This window comes from Patella vulgata, chromosome 4, assembly GCF_932274485.2.
Source record: "Patella vulgata chromosome 4, xgPatVulg1.2, whole genome shotgun sequence".
NCBI lineage: Eukaryota > Metazoa > Mollusca > Gastropoda > Patellidae > Patella > Patella vulgata.
This window is the reverse complement of record NC_065882.2, coordinates 17,910,310-17,933,666: the sequence shown is the minus strand read 5'-3', so window position 1 is coordinate 17,933,666 and position 23,357 is coordinate 17,910,310. Positions and strand designations below refer to the sequence as shown.

The window sequence follows — 23,357 nt, the reverse complement described above, 5'->3', positions numbered from 1 at the left end:
CCTTTATACACACTAAACATATAATTTATCTAGAGGTTACAGTACTCAGTTTAAAAACACAGATTATCCAGAAATATTCTTAAAAATATACTGTAAAGCAAAACTATTGTAACAGTTTGGCATGTTACGTTTTCATATGGTACCTATTTTATAATTAGTATAAACTTTTGATTTAGTATTTGTTATAAACTTAAAAATATGTTGAGGTATAGGTCCCGATTTATTTGTGAGTAAATTGTAACTAAAAATAGCAAAGTACCTAGCCAACCTGAGACACTGCCGCCGTGAAAAATAGGTACCTGTAAAGACATTGGGAATTGGGAATGATTGCAGAATATTGTTAATATTTTTTTGAACACTGAAACAAATATTTTTAGCATGACTACAAGCTAAGTTTAAACTGTCAAATTTATACTAAACTTTAGAAGTTGTATGGTTTGCTACCTGGTAGTCTAAACAATTTAACAGCTTCAATCTAGATCAAATCCGAGAACTGGATCAGATTACCAGATTTCTGAAAAAAAGTTGACAATGTGAATCTAGCATAAGTCTCTATATGTGAGTTATTCTGGCATATTGTCCCTTTAACAAGACTACATTTTATAAACAAGTAAACTAAAGCCAGATACACACTGATTCAAATAAACAGGTTTAGGATTTACCATGTACTAGAAACTGCATACTGTGAAATGTTTAAGAAACAACTGTTTAAAAACATCAAATGATCTCAAAATGGTGTGAAATAGACTAAATTGAAGCTTGTTGCACTTTTTTTTATTAATTTTGAACATGCAACACCTTTCAGTCCACATATCAATAAGAATTTTCTCAGATTCAGAGGACAGAGTAACTTCGATGGAAGTTGCCAATTTTGAAAATCACCGGATACTGATTGAGGTAAACGATAAACACTAAACAAACACACCTATTTAGAGTTTATTATTTAGATAAACAATATTTTATCATCACCACAAATTGATATGAAACACATCAGCTACATGTGTATAGTTTATCTGAACCAATGTGTGCTCGGCTTTCTGGATAATCTTCAATGATGACAAACTTCTATTACTTCAAACAAATAATGAGGTAGATGATGTTCTATCAGCAATATGGTAAATATACAGATAACACATCTTTTACTGTGAGTTCAGAACTTCAGAGTTAACCCTTTAGCATTTAGTACACGTAAATATTAACCCCCAGTTCCTTGAAGAAAATTACCGAAAAATGATATATTAATACCAGTACATCCCTGAACACACCGAAAAATTCCCGAACTGTTGTTCCTTAGAAAGCGCAAGAAATGTGATTACCTTTCAATATCATAGGCCCATTTTGCATGCACCACAGATATAGAAGTTTGGGAGAGTCTTAAGTATCCCTAGTTAATGCAAAAGGGTTAATCTTGAAATCAACAGCAGCCTAATCAATGTATAGCTCCTGGTAAGCAGTGGATGTATATTTATGCAAGTTCAATTTTATGCAATATTTTGTATTTCAATACAACTCCATGTTTTAATTCCACGTACAGTAATACACAGTGTAAATTGCGGATTTTAAATACAAATTTCCAGCTAAAAGATTCTGAGAAGAGCTACATAAGTGTTCATGAGGAACTAAACTTCAAATTGGTGTGGCCTAAATAGACATTTTCTTGAAGGTGCATTCCTACAATTTTTTTAACCATTATATATGTAAATATTTAGAAAAAGACGATGAATATATATATATCTTATAGAATATTACAAAATCATCACAAGAATATTAGGTCAAATTTCTTATTACTGAGAAATAGATTTCATATTAATACTTTTAAAGCTAAATTAATATATATATATAATATGTAAAGCTCAAAATATTTGTATTATATAAAGATAGATATTATAGACCTGTTGCCTTAAAGCAGTTGATCACCAATTTACAGATTCTGAATCTCTTTCAAACTACAATATCGTCAAAGTTGAATCAGGTTTAAAACGGTTAGATTCCGATCAGAGTTAATAAAGATACCATGAATTGAAAATTTCCCAACATTCAGATCCTCCATAGACTATATAAACAAGCCAGCAGCACCTACTATTGTTGGATAAAATCTTTTGTTGGGCCTCTTTTTAATCTGAATGAATCCAAGCTGGTAGATTTTCTAATGTTAATAGTTTAGTTTTGAGTATATTGTAGCGTGTAATTGTCCAAAAAATGCAAATGACGATCAGCGGATTTAAATATGGGCTAAACCTCTTTGATTTAGGACAAAATAAAGTATTGATGTGTGATTTTGATTAGCGATGGGACCAGATATATACGATGGTTTTAAAATATTAAACAGAGTTCGGTTTGTTTACTATATTAATTTTATTTTTGGCTTACTGTGATAATTTATATCTCAACATTGACCTTATTTTTGAATTTGTGACAGATTGGCATCCCATAAAACAAATCAACACATAAAATCCTATAAAATCGACAATTTTATGTTTTGTCCCAGATCAAAGAGAGAGAGAGGACCCATCTTAATGTCAGAAACACTGATCACATTAATATTAAAGCTTCCACGATACTCCTTCAGGTATTTTATTTTTGTGATACTTGTAACAGATGGTTTGGGGGGTATGTGACGAGAATACAATATCAGAACCAAAAACCTGCTTTCGTACAACTGGAGTTTTGCTCAATTACCAATTGCTAATTCTGCCATTCAATGAAAAAATATAATTCAAAATAGAATCAATATTTTCCAGTCCCAAAAAAGCTACAGAATTTTAAGCATCGCATAGATTACAAGTTTGCGAAATTGTCAAGTAAAAAAAAATTTATGGCCTCGGTGCTTTTTGCCAAATTGTGATCATGTGTGTAGTAGTGGTTGACAATATACGTGAATTTCAACTAAATTACAGTGTTCAATTGATCCTCCATACTTATAGACTTTATAAACAACATTTCTCTCATTGTGATAAAAAAAAACTTCTTTATAACAAACGGAATATCTGATAACCATTATTTGTCACATGGTTTTGTCTTGACCCGGGACTCTTGCTTTAAATGTTTTATCTTGCATAGCAGCAACCATCTTGAACAAAACAATGTCGGCAGCCACAGACTTCTTGGTGATATTTTGTTGTACGCTTAGCTCAGTAAAGTCTATAAATGTATCTCCACAACATTTCTTCCGGTATTGCAAAGGTACAGACAGCACATGGTTTTTTGACTATATAAATGTTAAACCGCTATAAGTCTTTTATCTGCTAGCTGGCCATGATATTTCTATATTCTCTTTGATCAGCAAGCATCTTTAAAAACACTTTAAATTTCTTTTCATGATACCTTGAAAATACAATAAAATTATCAAGATTAGTGTGTACATAATTATTGCAACATTTTCTAAGGGACATAATTGAAGTTATATATCTGGACCAGGGGTCTTAAACATACATTATGCAGGAGCTAAATCTGCCTATTACAGATCTTTCTTTAGGCCTGAACTGTTATATAAATTATTAATTAGACATTAATTAACTTATCCAGACCATAACCGATTCTCGATGTCATTGCTAGCCTGCGATATTTACTGGATTAGGATCCGATTTTCTGCTCAACTTTCATTCATGATTAAATCATGAAATGGATAATCGAGACTATTCTGTTTATCGTATTGACTTTAGTAATGATGATCGAGGCTAGGCTGAAAATTCATTCGCTAAATTCTTGGTTCAGAGTGGATCAATTTGACTGAAATTTTCAGCAAATCCCCTTTACATTATCTAGTGTTTAACTATTATAGTGAGAACTGCCAGCTCTTTATCTAATCTCCCATAATGTATCTTTAATCCATTTTGAAATGAACTGGCCAGAAATGGATCAAATGAGGTCCTGGTAGCCAATAGGGTAATCATAAGCTTCCATTCCCTTTCATATAACCAGACTTCAACAAAAATAATTCTTGGTAATTTGTTATGGAGAATGTTGTATTCTAAATAGGCTAATATATGTGATTACCACAAAAAAAAACAACAAATAGGTACACCTTTCTGAAAATTGTCCATATTTAATTCATGTACCAGCTTGAAGGTCACATCAGTAAAATATCTGAATAAATTACTGTCTGCGTTTATTCGATTGATAACGCAAAACATTTGTAATAAGATATATATCATCAGTGGATTGAAATTAGGATTTTTCTACTACGGCCAGTATTAGAAAATTCCGAAGCCAATATAAGCCGATACAGCACCATGACATTTCTTCATATTTAATGTTTTTGTCTATCGCGTAACTTGAAAAATACAATTCTGTACCACTATGCCACAGCCTTCAATAATAACACCAATATTTTTAAATTAAGCTTCTGTCAGCATGTGTATAAAATAATTTCAATAAATAATCCCAACGGTAAACACTATTTAAAATTAAATCAAGCATCGCTGGTTTATTGACCTAATTCCAATCGATGCATGTCACGTGTTATTAGGATCGGCATTGGAGATTCTATCAAAAATATATACTATAAATGACTGTTTCTCAGGATATTTGGTGTTCTATCAGGGGATTATTCAATGACTATTTAAATTTAATTAACAACTGGTCAGTGAAGCCATCAAATGTATGATCCAATTATCATTTTAATTTCTACCTGAAATTCATACGAGGCTTCAAGATGGCACGATTCCCAAGATTCACAATCCATGCCAAGATCGTCTTCATTCGAAACCACATGGCTTATTTTCACAAAGGCAACTTACTGAACTTGTTATAATTAGCAAACTTGTTTTTGGTTTTTTTTCACTCGGATTATGAATCACATGGTCAATTCTCACTAAGGTATGACTGTTATTGTAGCCAACAAGCAAGTTGACTGACTAATTAATTGACAAAACAAGTAGATTTTCCCCTCATAGCCAACTGTCTTCACGGTTGTCCCGATTATAAAAATAAACATACCCCAATCCATTTCATTTGTTTTGCGTATTAAATTTGGAGGTTGTCATGATTACAAAGATAAATAAATAATATGTCAACTTACTGTTTCAGATCCATATCAGGTAAAATAACAGTTCCTAAACCTCCCATCTTCTCCATCGCATCCTATAAATAAATAAATAAATAAATAAATAAATGGGGTTTAGCAGCTTCCACAGCCAAGGCGAAAGAGTTGTAAGGGGAACAAAGTGCTCAAACATTTTTGCGATTTTGAAACTGTTCCACTGTTAAAATTGTTTACAGTTTTATCACTAGCTTTCGGTAGAAGCACTCTTTTGGGGTAAAGTGGGATAAATGAAATAAATGATGTTTAACGTCCTACTTTGCTGCAAAAACTGGTTACATGCAATGCAGTGAGCTATGAGGGACATTTTGCTCTCTTCATAACATTCCAACTGTCAAGGGTTCTTTTACGGGCATACACGAACTTGATTTCTTTCTTGTTCCTGCACTACTGACCAGGGGGAATCAGAGGAACTTTCATGGTCAACACCTATTTGAACCCGTAACCATGTAGTTAGGGACTCAGCACCTTATTTACTGAATGAGTGAACCCAATAGAATAGAAAATGTAGTTTTTAGCACATTTTGTTTAATTGATATAATACCTGTATATTTGAGTAATTTCCTGAAGCACTAGCAGCTAATATAGCTGAACCTAGTAAAACTGATTCTGTATTGTGAGGTAGAATCATTGGTAAGTCTGCAAAACAACAAATTAGAATGAATGGATGGATGGATGGATGAATGAATGAATGAATGATGTTCAGCCTCTCATTTAATATTATCTGTGTCACTTTGAAACTAACATGGTAATTCTTTTCATACATGATGCCAGTGATTACAAAGAACTCAATCAGTATATAGCAATATATATCCTGAGATATCTAAAGTTATTGAATGCAGTGGGTTAGGACATTTTCAAACTAATAAGGTTATTTTTATGTTCTAGGGTTTTGTTGCTATATAAGAGAATAGAGAAATTATCTGACAATCGCATTCAGTCTATTATACATAAAATTGAAACAGAAATATGCCATCAAGAAGGTAAACTACCAGGAATTATCATTTTAAGGGTTTGTTACATAGTGTGAGAGACAGTGATAGGTAAAAGATTATAATTATCCTATGACCGCATGTGTAATAAACTCTCCACTGTTCTCTAATTGACCACACTATTGTTCATTTAATAAAGAACCAGATGCTGCCATATGTATAATGGTCAAGTTAGATAATCCGCTGATCACTAATGACGTTTACTAGCGTTAGCTGTCACACATCAATTGTTCTGAAGCCTGCCATATGCTTATAGTGAGATAATCTATCAATGACAAATGATTTAATTATATAGTCTTTACATAAGTCCTTTTGTTCCATATTATTAATTACCCGTGTTATCAAAGTGAATTTAGTATAAATTGGCTTTGGTTTTTCATGTAAATGAGACCAGCTTTGGCGGCTGACCAGGTACGACTTTATAGTATATCTAGTATGCTAGAATAAAATGTTGCATCCATATCATGTTTTATTTCTATTAACTCAAACTATGTTATAGGTTTTTATTAATAGAGGAAATGAAATGAAATGAAATTGGGTTTAATGTCCTACTGTTCTGCTCCTAACCTGGGCTAATGAAGACGGGCATACGCCATACAGTGTGCTATGAGGGGAATTTTGCCCGAGCAGCGGTGCTACGGCCTACTCTTATCTCGAATTCCAACTGCCAAGGGATCTTTTACGTGCATGCCAATGTGTACACGAGACCTCGGTTTTTCGTCCCATTCGAACGACTAGACAGCTGTCCTTGTCAGGCCCTCCGTCCTGTATCACTGACAAGGGGAAACCACGCCAGAAAATCTGGATGAACTTTCTCGGCCAATGCAGGGATCGAACACCCGACTTAATAGAGGAGATTTAAAGAAAATATTGAAATACTTACTGGTGATATCAGCATTAGTTTGAACAAATAGATTATTTTTACTTAAACCACCACATACTGATAAATAACATACATCATGACCACTAGTGTTCATTTCATCTACTATATGACGAGTACCATACTGAAATATATATAATATATTATCTACTATATGGCAAGTACTGAAATATATATAACATATTATCTACTATATGACAAGTACTGAAATATATGTAACATATTATCTACTATATGGCGAGTACCATACTGAAATATATATAACATATTATCTACAATATGGCAAGTACTGAAATATATATAACATATTATCTACTATATGACAAGTACTGAAATATATGTAACATATTATCTACTATATGGCGAGTACCATACTGAAATATATATAACTTATGTTTTAACCACACTATATATTTTCTAAAATCAAAGTATATACTAATATTTTGAGGAATTCACAATATCTATTTCAAGTCTTTTGAGGGATTTGAAATTCCTTGTAAACTAGCTAGGTGTGAAATTCCTTGTAAACTAGCTAGGATTATATGTGAATGGAGAATGTTTTGGAAGTACTTACTGCAAGGGACTGTATAGTTGCTAGGTATTAGTATTTACTACAAGAGATTGTATAGCTACAAGGTATTTTAAAGTATTTACTTGCAAGAGACTATTATTTTAAAGTACTTACTGCAAGGGACTGTATAGTTGCTAGGTATTTTAAAGCCAAGTTTTCTATACTAGATGATAAAGTTAAACCACTCAACTGTAAACAATATAAAAACTTACATATTATACATATCATGATGGATCATGTGGCTAAATGACTTATCACAAACATCACATTTTCAAGGTCTACATTTATCTCAACATCTGTTTATATATTTCAGGAATTCATTTACATAAATACAAGTTCTCATGTTACATATCTAAGATTTTACAATTACTGTACGCTCAACTAAATAATGTCTATTTACAAATAGTAACTAATGGTTTTCTCGATCTATGGACAAAGGCAAAGATTTTGTACTGTGAATGCTGCTCCTTCAATCATTCCTATCTCCATGGAATAGAATTTCAGTCATTACTTTTTCATAACCAGATATAGTTTGCAGGATAATTATCCACGAAAGATCTTAAAATATCTTTCAAAATTTTGCAGACCATGAGTCAATTTTAAAAGATCTTTAAAAAATTTGCAGATAAGGAGTCAATTTATAATTTTTCAGCGCAGCAATCAATAAAGATGCTTTTATTTTTATTTTCTTAACATAAAACCCGGTCATGTGCCTGTTTTCAAGTGACTCAGTTGTAATAGTTATTTTATATGGCCTCAACACTGTAACCGACACTTACCATTCCCTTTAATGTCCAATCAGCAACTGGAGATCTGTTACCATGGTAATCAGGCCACATATGATAATCCGTAGTTAATTCTGCTATAGAATGTTTGCCTTCCGTTTCAGCCATATCATCTAACAGTTCATTTAAGAAAGTATGCATATGTACATCCCTAGAAACAAAGAAAATACATATACAAAACTATGATTTCGATATAATGGGTATACCAGTAGAATTTTTAGTATAGACTTGAACTCTTTACATGTTATTTTGGTTCGTTTTTAATAGTTTACTCAATTCAGTCAAAATTCACTTCAGTGATCCTGACATGACCTCCCACACAAACCAGTCAGATCTATATTGAGTTGAGGAAGGCCATCGAATGTATAAATAAACAAACTTTAGATATGTACTTTGATGAGACTGGATTATAATTTATCTTGATATTCTAAGATTCTCTTAAATACACTTAAAACATAATTAATCATATTTAATATGATATATTGTTATTAAAACAAACCTTTCTTTGGATTTTTCTTCTGCTTCTTTATAAGCTGGATGACTTTCAATGATAAAATCAATCTAGAAATAAAAAAAAACATCATCAAATTCAGAAGACAGGTTAGGATAGAAAGTTGGTTTAATGTCGCTTCAACACACGGTGGCCATATAAAAATATTATTAGAAAGAGAGCAATAGATTTTAAAAAGTCCACTTAACACAAACTATATCATTTCAGACCTAACATATGTTACATTTTTATTTCAGTAATTTGCTTGTATGCTTACAAGTATAAAACTGAAGGACTCATAGAAAAATCCTTAACAATTACAAGCCTGGGGTAGGAACTAAGCCATTTGACAAAATGACAGAACATTATGGTCATGTGGTAGATTAATCAACCACATACACCATCCCCACCCACGAAATATTATCACATACACCATCCCCACCGACGAAAAATATTATAAGAGGTAATCCAACAAGTAAATAAACAATGATGAGAATATTTACCAGTTTCCCTGATGAACTTTGACCTCCTTCATTTAGCCACATATGAGGAATCATTGCTGAATAGTACGGACCCCAAACGCCATTTACAAATATAGGATCTGGACTAGCCTGAAAGAGAAAAAAGTTCATTCTTAGTTCCAATACTAAAACATGTCATTAATAAACAGCAGTTAATAATTCAAAGAGATTTCTGACATACTGTTACCTGTAGCCAGTGCTCGATTAAGATGCATGGGGAGGCCCAGGCACACGTAAGTAAATTGTACGCACACAAAACCTCGATTATTTGTACCATCTGAACGATCAGACACATTTTCTTGCTAGGCCCTTCATTCTGAGAACGTTTTTGACAAAAACCAGGCTCGAACCCGGGACCTCCTGCTTATTGAGCCAGCACCATACTCGCTTAGCAACCACAGCTCCCAGTTGTTATTAAGATAAAACTTACCACCATATGACAGGTTGAGGTACCAGCTATTATAGCCATACGACACATATAACTACTAGATGATATAGGAAAATCTGGATCTTCAGGATTACATGCCAAACAACCTAAACAAATACAACAATTATCATCACAGATAGAGGGAGGTAACAACCATAATAACATCACAGATAAAGGGAGGTAACTTCTGTAGCAGACGCTTTGCTACGTAAAGCAAGACTGTTAGCTATGAAATTTCTTAAGATATAAGTGATACATGGTGTTCTAGGTAGAGTAAGAATATGTTACTGGCTTGCAGTACTACTTATATTTAAATAGAGAGACAGTTTTGACTTGGGTTTCAGAAGCCTAGGCTACTTTGTACAAGATGACGCATAAGATTGTAAACTTCAGCACATTTCAAATGCCCACATTATTATTTTCAAAACCATAACACTAATTTTTCAATGTCTTCACAATTTAGGTCAATTATACCTCTTCAACATATATAGGTACAATAGTATTTTCCACAGTTATACGTGACCAAAATTGCTTGGGATCCATTTTTCATATTAAATGCCTTAAAACAAATAAATTTTTCCAAGCTCAATTTCAAGCATGGATATGTTTGAACTACACCATATTACTATAAAACTCAACGGCTTGCATATATTATTGTATACAATGGTATTATTGTCTTATGGGAATCATGCAAATTAATGCTAGAGATTACTAAACTTGGTTAAAGGGAAATCCAGTATTCCAATGCTATAGATAATCAGCATGTCACACATGTACTCAGTCTTTTGGTTTATCCAAAACAGGATCAACATTCAAAATTTTGAAGTGTTAGCTCAGGTTAAGACTCTAGTTTATAATATAATGAATACAGCAAATTACCTAATCCACCAGCATGAGCATCTAATATAGATTGAGCAACTGTTATAGCAGGATTTAACCCCAACTCTCTAGCTGTTGAAGGTAATAATCCTCCACACCATTCACCTGGTGCACGTACTTCACTACCTGAAAATAATCAATTTAATACATCACAGTAAATAATTTTAACTAGGACCACCTGTCAACAATATCATTATTCACATTCTATTTCTAAAACATATATCTTCCACAGATTGAAATTTGATGAAAAGGTATATATATCCCAGTAGATGCGGAAGACCACCATGACTCCCTGGTTTAAACTTTAAATTACTGTCTGAACCGTCGTAAATTTTAAATGGATTTCTTCAATTATGAAGAAACTACTTAACTTTGGTTATTATAAACTTACCTGTGTATTTGAAATCAACTCCCGTTGAATAATATCCTATGCGCAATTAAAATATTCCAACGATTAAAAGAGTTCTCTCTTGAAAAAATTGACGTATTTACTTATTTTCGACCGAGTGCAACACAACATTGCTTACGTCCCATGTTGGGCAAAACCCCCCAAAAAATATTGTGGAGGTGGTTTAATTTTGACAGAGTTTGACAATCACGTATTAATATCAAAACAAAGCGCGATCATTTCGATCGTTTGAGTTTGGGCATGCTGTCACTCCTTTATACAAAATGATCTCTCCCGAAGAGTGACGTAACCAGCTTCCATTTTGGTATAGCTCATGTCAGAAGTATGTGGGAATCCAATTTTTCAAGAGAGAACGTTTTTATTCTTTGGAATATTTAATTGTGCAATGGATTTTATTTACCGGGAGTTGACTTCAAACACACAGATAAGTTTATAATAACCAAAGTTAAGTGAGAGAGAGAGAGAAATGGGGTTTAACGTCCACTAGACACAAACTAGGTCATTTCGGGACTAACATATGGTTTAATTCTATTTACATAATTCGCTTGCGCGTAGGGGTCTTTAGCAGTGGGAGGAAACCTGAGGACCCGGAGAAAACCCACGAGGTTGGACAGGCGACCCTACTCCTTGCCACGTACAACCGGGAATTCGAAACCACGCCAGTCGACTCAATGACAGACTTTATGATACAGCGCGCGCACGCTAACCATTCAGCCATCCACCACCCCCCCCCCCCAAAGTTAAGTAGTTTGTTCGTAATCGAAGAAATCCGTTTAATAATTACGACGGTTCAGACAGTAACTGATTTTTCTACACCAGCAAGGATAAACCCCATTAACCTGATGATTAATTTTTAAAAAGTCTTGAATTGTTTTTGTCAATATCTATTTGTGTTCAATAATATTTTTCCTCACCAAAACAATATGATGAAATATTGTGTTGTGTGTTTGGTTAAAATCTTAATTTTCAAGAGTATCCACATTCTATTGCTCGTTATAATATAGACAAGCCAACAGTGAGGCTGATGTCCCCCGCCGAAATTGCAAAATAAATAGATGACACATATTAATTAATCGCACATTTATTTTTTTCACTAAGTTTCATCACTCTCTATCAGATAGAATCAAGATTATCTTGTCCCAAACCATCGACAAATGAAATCGATTAGCTCTGCTTAGCTTCAGCTCGAAATGTTAATTATTGAACTCAGTCAAGACATTCACCTAATGAACATCTACATATACATCAAGTTTAAACATTCACCTAATAGACACCTATGCCAAGTTTGAACATTCTACTTCAATTAGAAGGAGAGTTATTGTGTTCCAAAGTTTCTACCAATCAAATTGCTTATCACTCTGCTTACCCTCAGCAAAAAATGTTCATTATCGAACTTAGTTAAGGTATTCATATAATAAATCTATACACCAAGTTTCATCAATCTCACTTAATTAGAACTAAAGTTATCGTGTCCCAAAGCATCAACCAATCAAATTGCTTATCTCTGCTTACCCTAAGCGGAAAATGCTCATCTTCGAACTCCATCAAGGCATTGACCTAATCAACACATACACCAAGTTTGAACATTCTAGCTCAATTAGGAAGAGAGTTATCGTGCCCCAAAGTATCAACCAATCAAATTGCTTATCTCTGCTTACCCTAAGCGGAAAATGCTCATCTTCGAACTCCATCAAGGCATTGACCTAATAAACACATACACCAAGTTTGAACATTCTAGCTCAATTAAAAGTTATCGTGTCCCAAAGCATCAACCAATCAAATTGCTTATCTCTGCTTACCCTAAGCGGAAAATGCTCATCTTCGAACTCCATCAAGGCATTGACCTAATCAACACATACACCAAGTTTGAACATTCTAGCCCAATAAGGAAGAGAGTTATCGTGTCCCAAAGCATCAACCAATCAAATTGCTTATCTCTGCTTACCCTAAGCGGAAAATGCTCATCTTCGAACTCCATCAAGGCATTGACCTAATAAACACATACACCAAGTTTGAACATTCTAGCTTAATTAGAACTAAAGTTATCGTGTCCCAAAGCATCAACCAATCAAATTGCTTATCTCTGCTTACCCTAAGCGGAAAATGCTCATCTTCGAACTCCATCAAGGCATTGACCTAATCAACACATACACCAAGTTTGAACATTCTAGCTCAATTAGGAAGAGAGTTATCGTGCCCCAAAGTATCAACCAATCAAATTGCTTATCTCTGCTTACCCTAAGCGGAAAATGCTCATCTTCGAACTCCATCAAGGCATTGACCTAATAAACACATACACCAAGTTTGAACATTCTAGCTCAATTAAAAGTTATCGTGTCCCAAAGCATCAACCAATCAAATTGCTTATCTCTGCTTACCCTAAGCGGAAAATGCTCATCTTCGAACTCCATCAAGGCATTGACCTAATCAACACATACACCAAGTTTGAACATTCTAGCCCAATTAGGAAGAGAGTTATCGTGTCCCAAAGCATCAACCAATCAAATTGCTTATCTCTGCTTACCCTAAGCGGAAAATGCTCATCTTCGAACTCCATCAAGGCATTGACCTAATAAACACATACACCAAGTTTGAACATTCTAGCTCAATTAGGAAGAGAGTTATTGTGTCCCAAAAAGTGTGACGGACAGACAGACGGACGGACAGACGGACGGACAGACGGACAGACAGACAGACAGACAGACGGACGAACCCATTTTAATAGTCCCCTGCTTTCTTCGAAAGGCGGGGGACAAAAATATTGTACATAATAAACATACTAACCTATTTTATAATAATTATTTTCTATCAGATCACCTAAACCTACACTTTTTAAAAAGCTTTCACTCCATTCTTGTTTACCATTATCATCAGCTTGAAAACCCCATTTACATACTACAGAACACAAAGACCTAAAATATAATAAACATAACCCCATTTACATATTACAGAACACAGAGAACTAAAATATAATAAACATAGCCCCATTTACATACTACAGAACACAGAGAACTAAAATATAATAAACATAGCCCCATTTACATACTACAGAACACAGAGGACTAAAATATAATAAACATAGCCCCATTTACATATTACAGAACACAGAGACCTAAAATATAATACATGTAAACACGATTCCATTAACATATTACAGAACACAGAGACCTAAAATATTATAAACATAACCACATTTACATACTACAGAACACAAAGATACCTAAAATTACAATAAACATAACCCCATTTACATACTACAGAAGATAGAGACTTAAAATGTAATAAATACAGCTCCATTTGCATAAATTAGAAGCATAAGCCTTAAACATAACCCCATCTGCATAAAACAGAAGCATATTGCTGAACAACATGCAATAACCGAAGTATGGTAAAGTGAGGTTGTTTGGATTGATATGAACAAGGTTCTTTTTATTATGTGTAATAGAACTGTTTGATATAGCTAGATCATCATGTCCTCGCAACAAACACAACATCTGACGATCTTTGTATATTTCTCATAGCTTGTTGAGCAGGGATTTTTAATTCAATATTACAAAATGAGAACATATGTTTAACTATTACCTTGTTAAACTACCTGTTGCCTTCCATGTTAAAAAATCTGGAAGTTCAAAAAAATGACCAGCTTTATCCCAGCATTGTTCTTTTAAATTCTGAAAAAGGGAATGGATTTATGAAGAAGGGTTACGCCATGTGGTGTGCTATGGGTGAAATTAATGTTGATTTGAATCATTAATTAAAGAGGGTAACAATAATAACTTTATTATCTGGAAAGACATATAGAAAATGACTGTACTAAGCTCAGATTATTAGCTACTCAGCACTCAAGGAGAGAGAGAGAGAGAGAGAGAGAGAGAGAGAGAGAGAGAGTTTAATGACCACAAACTAGGTCATTTCAGGACTAACACATGGTTAAAGTTCATTTCAATAATTCGCTTGCGCGTAGGGGTCTTTTGCAGTGGGAGGAAACTGGAGGACCCAGAGAAAACCCACAAGGTTGGACAGGCGACCCTACTCCTTGTCACATACAACCGGGGAATCGAAACCCCGCATGTTGACTCAATGACAGACCGTATGATACAGCGCACACGTGCTAACCATTTGCCCATCCAACCCTCCTCAACAAGATAGAAGGTTCAATTTGCCACAAAACAGAACTTCCTTTTATCAGAATTAGAGGATGTGTATTCATCTATAGATGAACAAGATTTTTCCCCACCAGGCTTGGGCTTAAGACATTATTAAGATCTTACCTCTTTTAACCAAAGTAATTTTGGTGGTTCCATCTCTAAGGACATGGCACCACCAACATATTTTAAAACATCGTGACCAGTAGCATTAATTTTTTCTGTTTGTTTGGTAGCTCTGTGATCCATCCACATTATAACATTACATTCTGGAGCACCTACAAACAATCGTTTACATTGAATCATTCTGGATCAGATTAAGAACTGATGTAATCTACAGGCATAAAGTTTTAGAACTATATCGATTCTACTAACAAATTAACACATAACCATACCTGGACAGAAGACACCTGTCAAAGACTTTGTCAGAAATAAATTATAACACAACATTTTTATTATATACTCTTCAAAAAAAGTAGGGGATATTGAAATGAAAATACATATGCAGGTTGTGATATGATAAATAGTCATGGACACTTGACATGCTTTGAGAGTATGTTCACAGATGAAGAACTTATGGCCCAACAGAAGAACCACTGAGCTGCACATGCCACACGCAATAGCACCATACACGTGGGAGGGGTTCATTGTCAAATTTGACACTTCAAGGAAGGGTTGACGAAAACTGCCGTTTATTTTGATCGGGAGACGTGTTCGTCGACGTCAAAGTCAACCGACAACACTGCAAGAATTGTCCATGGCACTGCAAGAGGAGTGGGTCAGATTGCCCAAAATCGTGATTGGACGGTTGATTAGGAGCATGCCACGACAAATTGCTGAATGTCTAAGGATTTGTGGAGCAATTACTCATTATTAAGACAAAAATCAAAAACGTCCATTTTCACTTTCGACAGTGTATCTCTTTGCGAGTGAAATGGGGCCGTCAGATAAGGCGCCCATATGAACTGTTTATGTTCATATGTACGCAATCGGCCTGTTATTAACATACACTGGTTACCTCTAATAAAAACAGCAGTGTATTTCCGCAGTTTTGTATTGTTTCTGAATATTACCTACTTTTTTTGAAGAGTATAATATATGTATATACTTTGTGTTAATTTGCATCTAACAATGTCTGTTACAGATGCCTGATGTCCAGGCTTGTATACGTTTTGCAATAATTTGTACTTGACAAAGTCCGAGACAGAAGCCTGATCTCCAGACTTGCACATAAGACTTTATTAATTTTTAACCTTCTCAAAGAGAAGATGCCATTGCAAACTTCTGAATATTATACACTTACCTGAAGGAGAGATCGATAATGGTTTATTTTCTTGATCTAAAACTACGAGTGAACAGGTAGCATCAAACCCCACTCCACCTATTGCATGTTTACTGACACCAGCAGTACTTATAGCTTCCTATAATAAATAATAATCATCAATAACTACACAATAAAGAAACACTAACTTCTTATTAATATTATACCAACATTTCCTTCAGCTTTTATTTTCATTTGTTTACCCCACTTTCAGACGTTTACATTTAACTGGTTTAAAAACACTGGTGATCCATAAACCAGTTTAACTTTGTGGTTTGAACGCAAAGTTGGGGGGGGGGGGGGCAAATAAACCAGCTGACAACTTGACGACATGTACCCATATGTAATTATCTCTAACTTTTAACTGACAAGGTCAAAATAGTTATGTGTGAATGCTACACTACCTGTCTTTAAAACACCAGTGTTTTTAAACTAAAGATATGTCTGTATATGATGTTTTCATTAATGCAAATATTGTGAATGGTCAACTCAGATCAACCTACCAATCAAAACCTATGCTACAGATCTCTTTTTTAAGAGGCTTGCATTTAGCCAAAAAGATTATCATAGTAAGAAGTCCTTGCTCTACACACTGGCCTTTAAGTTACTGGTTCAGAATCATTTGAAAAGGATTCAATTTTTATAAGAATCTAACAGTATATACTAACAATTTCACTAGAGTCTTATTCTGTCAGGATGGTTAAAGAGGACGTCAACACTTCTGAGGTTAAATGGGCCAATCAGATACTAGTGTATGTGTGCAATGTTTATGTTTATTGTTGAGCACGTGGATAAGCCTTTTAAATACTTTGTAAAACAAACTTTTGGTGGGTGGCATTTGCCCCCCCATTAATCTGATTTGCCCCCCCAATAATTTTAGAAAATAAAAAAAAGTATTTGTGATACGTTTCGGTAATCAATACCTTCTACGGTGAATAAATCCCACATCCCCACTCAGTCATAAACTTGCATGTTGTAGAGCATTTCCGACAGTCTATTTTTCAAAATTTTCTTGGCGAGGTCCCCAATGGACTCGCTACTTTGGCGCTCACAAGGGGAATTCGTTGAGGTTCGCAAGTCCGTTCGTTTGACATTTTGTTCTCTAGTCGGATAAACTAGTGATCAGGCGACGGACGGTATCTGGTCAAATCTATTTATCTCGACGATCGGTGCCTGGGAATACTGTAAGACAGCATTTCCGGCAGTCTATTTTTCAAAATTTTCTGGGGGAGGACTCCCTACTTTGACGCTTGTGAGTGGGCTTCGTCGTGATTCGCAAGTCCGTTCGTTTGACACTTTACCTCATCGATCAGTACATTTCCGGCAACCTGTTTTTAAAAATTTTCTGGGGGAGGCTCCCTACCCCTAGTTGAAGCTTGTGCCTTTGCCCCCTTAACCTTTGACTTTGCCCCAGCTTTGCCCCTCCAATCACCGACGGCTGGCGCCGCCACTGGGTCTGTCCTCCCTTGGTTAGGACGTTGGAATTTAAATTCCTGCAAATGACTTCGCCAAAAGAATATTATGACAATTTCAACCTTATCAATATAGTTTAAACAAATTGTTCTTCAATTTACAATATTCAGAAATTCTAATTTGTTTGCTATGCTGTTAAACAAACATTGATACATATCATTTTTCTCCTTCATGAAGATATTCAGTCTAATCTACATATCAAGTCACGTACATACTACCTGATCTGATAAGGGCTATCATATCATATATACAGCGGATGTCTACAGTTACATTATTTGTTAGATGGATTAAGACAAAATCTAGAGTATGTCACAAGTCAATCCTACCTACATTGTACAATTATTATAAATGAAATGAACTCAGGTTCAACGTCTTACTTTTCTGCACCAACCGGTATAATAAAGACGGGCATTACGAGGGAAATTTCAGTCACTGTTCTTCAGCATGCACGACTGCACGCCCAAGTCCACAGGGGTGGGACCGCTGTTTTTTATCCCATCCGAATGACTAGGTGCTCTTTTCTTGCAAGGAAATGAAATGAAATGAAATGGAGTTTAACGTCCTACTGTTCTGCTCCTAACCTGGGCTAATGAAGACGGGCATACGCCATACAGTGTGCTATGAGGGAAATTTTGCCCGGACAGCGGCACTGCGGCCTACTCTTATATCAAATTCCAACTGCCAAGGGATCTTTTACGTGCACGCCAATGTGTACACGGGACCTCGGTTTTTCGTCCCATCCGAACGACTAGACAGCTTTCCTTGTCCTTGCAAGGTCCTTCGTCCTTATCGCATCTTACCCAAAAGTGGCTTCCAATATTTGGTCAAAAATATGTTACAACCATATACTGAAGTCCATATAATTGAAGGGCAAGTCTGAATTTTGATAGGGTTTCTCCTTATTCTTAGCAAAAATTCTGACCTCTAGTGTTTTCAAGGTTAAGGTCACTGTGACATTAATGGGGAAAAAAACCTGTGCAAGTTAAGTAGGGATTTTTCAAGACCCGCAACATCATGGACCATAGTGAATCTCAGATGATGACTGCATGTTATAGTCCTTGTGCGTGACAAGGAACAGGGTCGCCTGTCCAACCTTGTGGTTATTCTCCCACTGATAAAGACCTCTACGTGCAAGCGAATCATCGAAATATAACTGAACCATGTTAGTCCCAAAATGACCTAGTTTGTGTTGAGTGGACCTTAAACCTCTCTCTCTCTCTCTCTCTCTCTCTCTCTCTCTCTCTCTCTCTCTTTTGAACTCCTACCTTAATAGAATAAACAACAGCTTCCCAGATATCATCGGAAGACTGTTCATATAAATCTGGTTGAGGTTGATATATCTGTATCTCTTTACATGCTGTAGCAACCATGGTTCCATTTTCACTGACTACTGCTGCCCTCACGCTACCCGAACCAACATCAACAGCAATGTAATAGGTCATTGTTTACTAGTATCCCTTCATCAAATCCATACAAATTATATCCTCGTCTATAAAAAATAAAAACGTCTAGTATCACATCTAGTATAATATAATAATAACTGTACAGTAAAACACAGACAGAACAAATCATAAGAAAAAACAAAGACCAGAAACATACAAATAGCTACAAGGAGAGAATATCGAGATGAAAAAAATAGTTTTACTTTGTGTTCTCATTGGCTTATTTTCGAGCTATAAGTTCACTTCAAATACTACTTATGCACATGAATTCAAAACCGGGTAAACCAATAGTAATCTAGTACCCTTTAGACCTAGGCAGATCTAATAACAACAATATGTAAATAAATAAGCAATGCAGCACAAAATCACAGATTTCTACAATCAGAAAAAGTAGGGTTGTCAAAAAAACGCAGTAGCAGATTGTTACATAAATACGATAAAAATAAAAGTGAAGCAATATGATAAATCCAATCTCAGCTGTATTAAATAGGTTCAAAATCAAAACTGAGAATCAAATAGACATATAACTGATGCAGTTTCATTAAAGTCTTACGTACAAGAAACAGAGCCAAACAGTATACCAAATCAAAACTGGACACCAAATAGACACATATAAGTAACTGTTGGAGTTTCATTAACATCCTATGTACAAGGAACAAAGCCAAACAGTGTACCAACCAAATCAAAACTGGAAACCAAATAGACACGTAACTGTTGCAGTTTCAGTAAAGTCCTATGTACAAGGAACAAAGCCAAACAGTGTACCATATCAAATCGTGACATCAAGGTACATGTATCTTAATACACACGATTCAAAGGTGCTATTTCTCTATATAATGTACAGAGGTCAGAGGCGCTAACAAATTAAAACCCAGATCTATTGCTTCAATTAAAACCAGAATGAATGCAACTTTAGAGAGGAAGAACATTAATCCCTTAACAACACACAAGGGATTTTGTGCAGTAGAAATTTACTTGTTCGGTTTCATAACACCTCAGCAAGTAATTATGACAGTTTTTATCACTCATTTATTAAAAGATTAAAACAGGATTTAAAGGGCCTAGGTTAACATTTAAACTGTCGTGTGGAATGTTTAGGTTATTAATATGTCAGTATTGTTTGAAACCATAGGACAACATTTAATAGAATTTAGTAGACTTTCAAGATCTATGATACCCTCAGGCTAAAAGAGAAAGACACTGATGGTCCTTTGAAGAAATCATAAAACAAGGCAAAATCATAACATTTCATACTGACACGTAAAACACAATAGTTTACACTTGTTCGCCTATACATGTACTTTTACACTTTCAATGTCTAAACATCTGGGGTGTTGGATAGCCGAATGGTTAGCATGTGCACACTGTATCATAAGGTCTGTCATTGAGTCAACTGGCGGGGTTTCAATTCCCCGGTTGTATGTGACAAGGAGTAGGGTCGTGGGTTTTCTCCGGGTCCTCCGGTTTCCTCCCACTGCTAAAGAATTCTACGTGCAAGCGAATTATTGAAATAAAATTCAATCATGTGTTAGTCCCGAAAATACCTAGTTTGTGTTTAGTAGACGTTAAATCCCATTTCTCTCTCTTTTATGTCCATACCAGAAACTGAACTTTTGTTGTACTGTCTGAATAACTAGGTGTTTTTCCTTACCAGGCTCTCTGTCCTGCAGAACTGACATGGGAAAATCAGGATTTAAAATGCTGAGGAAATTTCCCGTTAGTAAGCCAGCTACACACATCATGGCTCCTGTCTCAAATTTTGAATACAATCCAATCAAAACTTAAATCATCTGTACAATCAAATCAGGTCAACTAGTGTTTGGTAAAGATCTCCAAAGCAGAATTATCACAAAAATTTATTGGGAGTTTGCAATGACTAGCATCCACTAAAAATATTCCACTGTGCAATATTTAGTCTAATAACCCCCAACACATATACATGTACATGTATACTGTGTTTATTAAAAAGAAAATGGAACTACTGTGCATTATAAGTCTATATTCACAAGTAAATATTATAGGCAGATATACACCAATCTGTGTATATATCTAAAATGTATTCCTCCTGAATATATATTTTATATGGATAAACTAATAGCACCAGACAATAACTAACGGTCAACATTATTCAATAACCCAAGTGTTATAATTCTTATTCTTAAATTTATTTTGGAGGGGTTTCAGCTACCAGTACTGAAATTGTCCTATGCAGTCTACCATAGGCCTTGCATTTTCAGTGATACTGATAGTATCATAATTCAATGACAAATACAATGAAATAAAGTAACAACAATGTTCAACATTTGTTTGTGAATTCTTTTAAAATCCTATATTAATTATCATGTGAGTGTGACTGTGCGAAAATACTATTACATCTTAGTTTTAAAATCTAAACTGCTTCAAAACTTACCATCACATCAGGATGAGAACTTTCCATTGTACATTTCAAGTTCAACCATTTGTCATTCAATAAATTTAATAATAACAAAACACATTCAACCGCTGTTAAAAATACAGATTTGGAAACAAGAAAAACGAATGTATCCAGGAAGATAATATACAAAATAAGACGATGCATACGTACTTTTATTGAAGACGACACATCAAGCGTCGACTCCTGTTTTTTTTTTTTAAAACGTTGTTTTGGCTTCTGTAATTCTACCCTCGGTAGACATAGTTAAATTATGTCAACAGTGAACAAGGCGTCTTGTGAGGCAGCCGGGCTGTTTCTTGCTTCGTTAACGGTGCATAAGGCCTGTTACTCCGAAAATTGTTGGGTTGCAAGGAAGAACAAAAGGAGTGATGAGGAATTCCACGCTTGATTGGCGATGCCTGTAAATGTCAGTGTTTAATATAGGTCACTAATTATGTTACGGTTTCATCTCCTTGCACGTGTTTCCCTCGCAATTGTATGCGGTACCACGCCCCCTTCAATGGCCTTGCAATGCAAGGGTGAATAACTCGTCAAAGCTCACGGCTTGCGAGGTCACAATAATATAACGGGACTGTAATTATAACGCGCTTTAAGAAAACTGTTTGAAACAAATATTTAGTGGCGGGGCCTCAACATGAGACAAAAGACGTTTTCAAAATTTAATATGTTTTTTCCGTAAGAATAAAGACAAATATACCTGCATAAATCTACCATTTGGCCTAGTTATTTTGTTCTTTTTAGTTGTTAAATAAAACATTCACTCGTGATCCATTTGAACTTCCAAAGTAGACTAGATGTGGTACCAGGTGCTTTATAAAGAGAAGTGCAAGACACCAATCGTTACACTTACAGCCAAATTAATAGCCGAGTGGCAATTTTTGCTTTGATTTAAGAAACCACAGTTAAGATAACCTGGGGCAATTCATTTACCGGACAATGACTTGTTATTTATGTAAACTCTTCAAGCAAATTAGGAGTGGTGTCAGGTGTTCTAGATATATATGAAATACAAGATATCTAATGAAATCAACACACCGGTCGTGTCCATTTGAATTAAGGGATCGTGATGTTTTTGTGGTTAGACCAGATTCGAATCTCCAGGGTTGGAATCCCGGCATCATGGGCGGAGAAAAACCAGATTCTCGCAAGAGTAACGCCTGCAGGGTCGACAAGTAGAATGTACATGTGTGTAGTCGTTCGAATGGCACAAAAAACCGTGACCCAGTGTAGAAATTGATAGTGCCTAACCGTATAATCGCCCCCGCATTGCAAACGTAACCAAACTAAGAACTACGGTTTGTTAGTCTCAAAACAACGTGTCGACGAGACTTTAACCCAACTATTATTCTGGAATAATATTTAAATTAATAAATATAAGAAATGAAACGTCCTATACTGTTCTGCTCCGACTGGGCTAATAAAGACGGGCATACGCCATATACAGTGTGCTATATATCGACTTCCGACTGCCGAGGGATCTTTCACGTGCACACGGGGCCTCGTTTTTTTTTGTCACATCCGCCGAACGACTAGACAGTTGTCCTTGT

General features: G+C 35.2%; 1 protein-coding gene across 1 annotated transcript; it reads right to left on the bottom strand.

Moving 5' to 3' along the window:
* Window positions 1-1,860: 1,860 nt before the first annotated feature.
* Window positions 1,861-22,295, bottom strand: LOC126818606 (FGGY carbohydrate kinase domain-containing protein). Its single transcript, XM_050546113.2, has 16 exons — window positions 21,961-22,295; window positions 19,200-19,423; window positions 16,444-16,561; window positions 15,267-15,418; window positions 14,578-14,666; window positions 13,780-13,907; window positions 10,587-10,712; window positions 9,711-9,814; window positions 9,263-9,370; window positions 8,769-8,830; window positions 8,264-8,420; window positions 7,599-7,673; window positions 6,917-7,037; window positions 5,586-5,680; window positions 5,021-5,082; window positions 1,861-3,324 (listed from the first exon to the last, which is right to left on the bottom strand). The coding sequence occupies exons 2-16, from the start codon at window positions 19,374-19,376 to the stop codon at window positions 3,246-3,248; spliced, it is 1,653 nt and encodes a 550-aa protein (XP_050402070.1). The 5' UTR covers window positions 19,377-19,423; window positions 21,961-22,295; the 3' UTR covers window positions 1,861-3,245.
* Between the last annotated feature and the right edge of the window lie 1,062 nt (window positions 22,296-23,357).

Excerpts from the sequence above, each read along its gene's own strand:
- LOC126818606 (XM_050546113.2), bottom strand. The coding sequence starts at position 19,376 with ATGACCTATTACATTGCTGTTGATGTTGGTTCGGGTAGCGTGAGGGCA. Across the intron at positions 13,908-14,577 it reads GCAACAGGTAGTTTAACAAG|GTCTTTGTGTTCTGTAGTAT; the intron begins GTAATAGTTAAA and ends ATTATATTTTAG. Across the intron at positions 7,674-8,263 it reads ATTGGACATTAAAGGGAATG|TTGAGTGGTTTAACTTTATC; the intron begins GTAAGTGTCGGT and ends TATTGTTTACAG.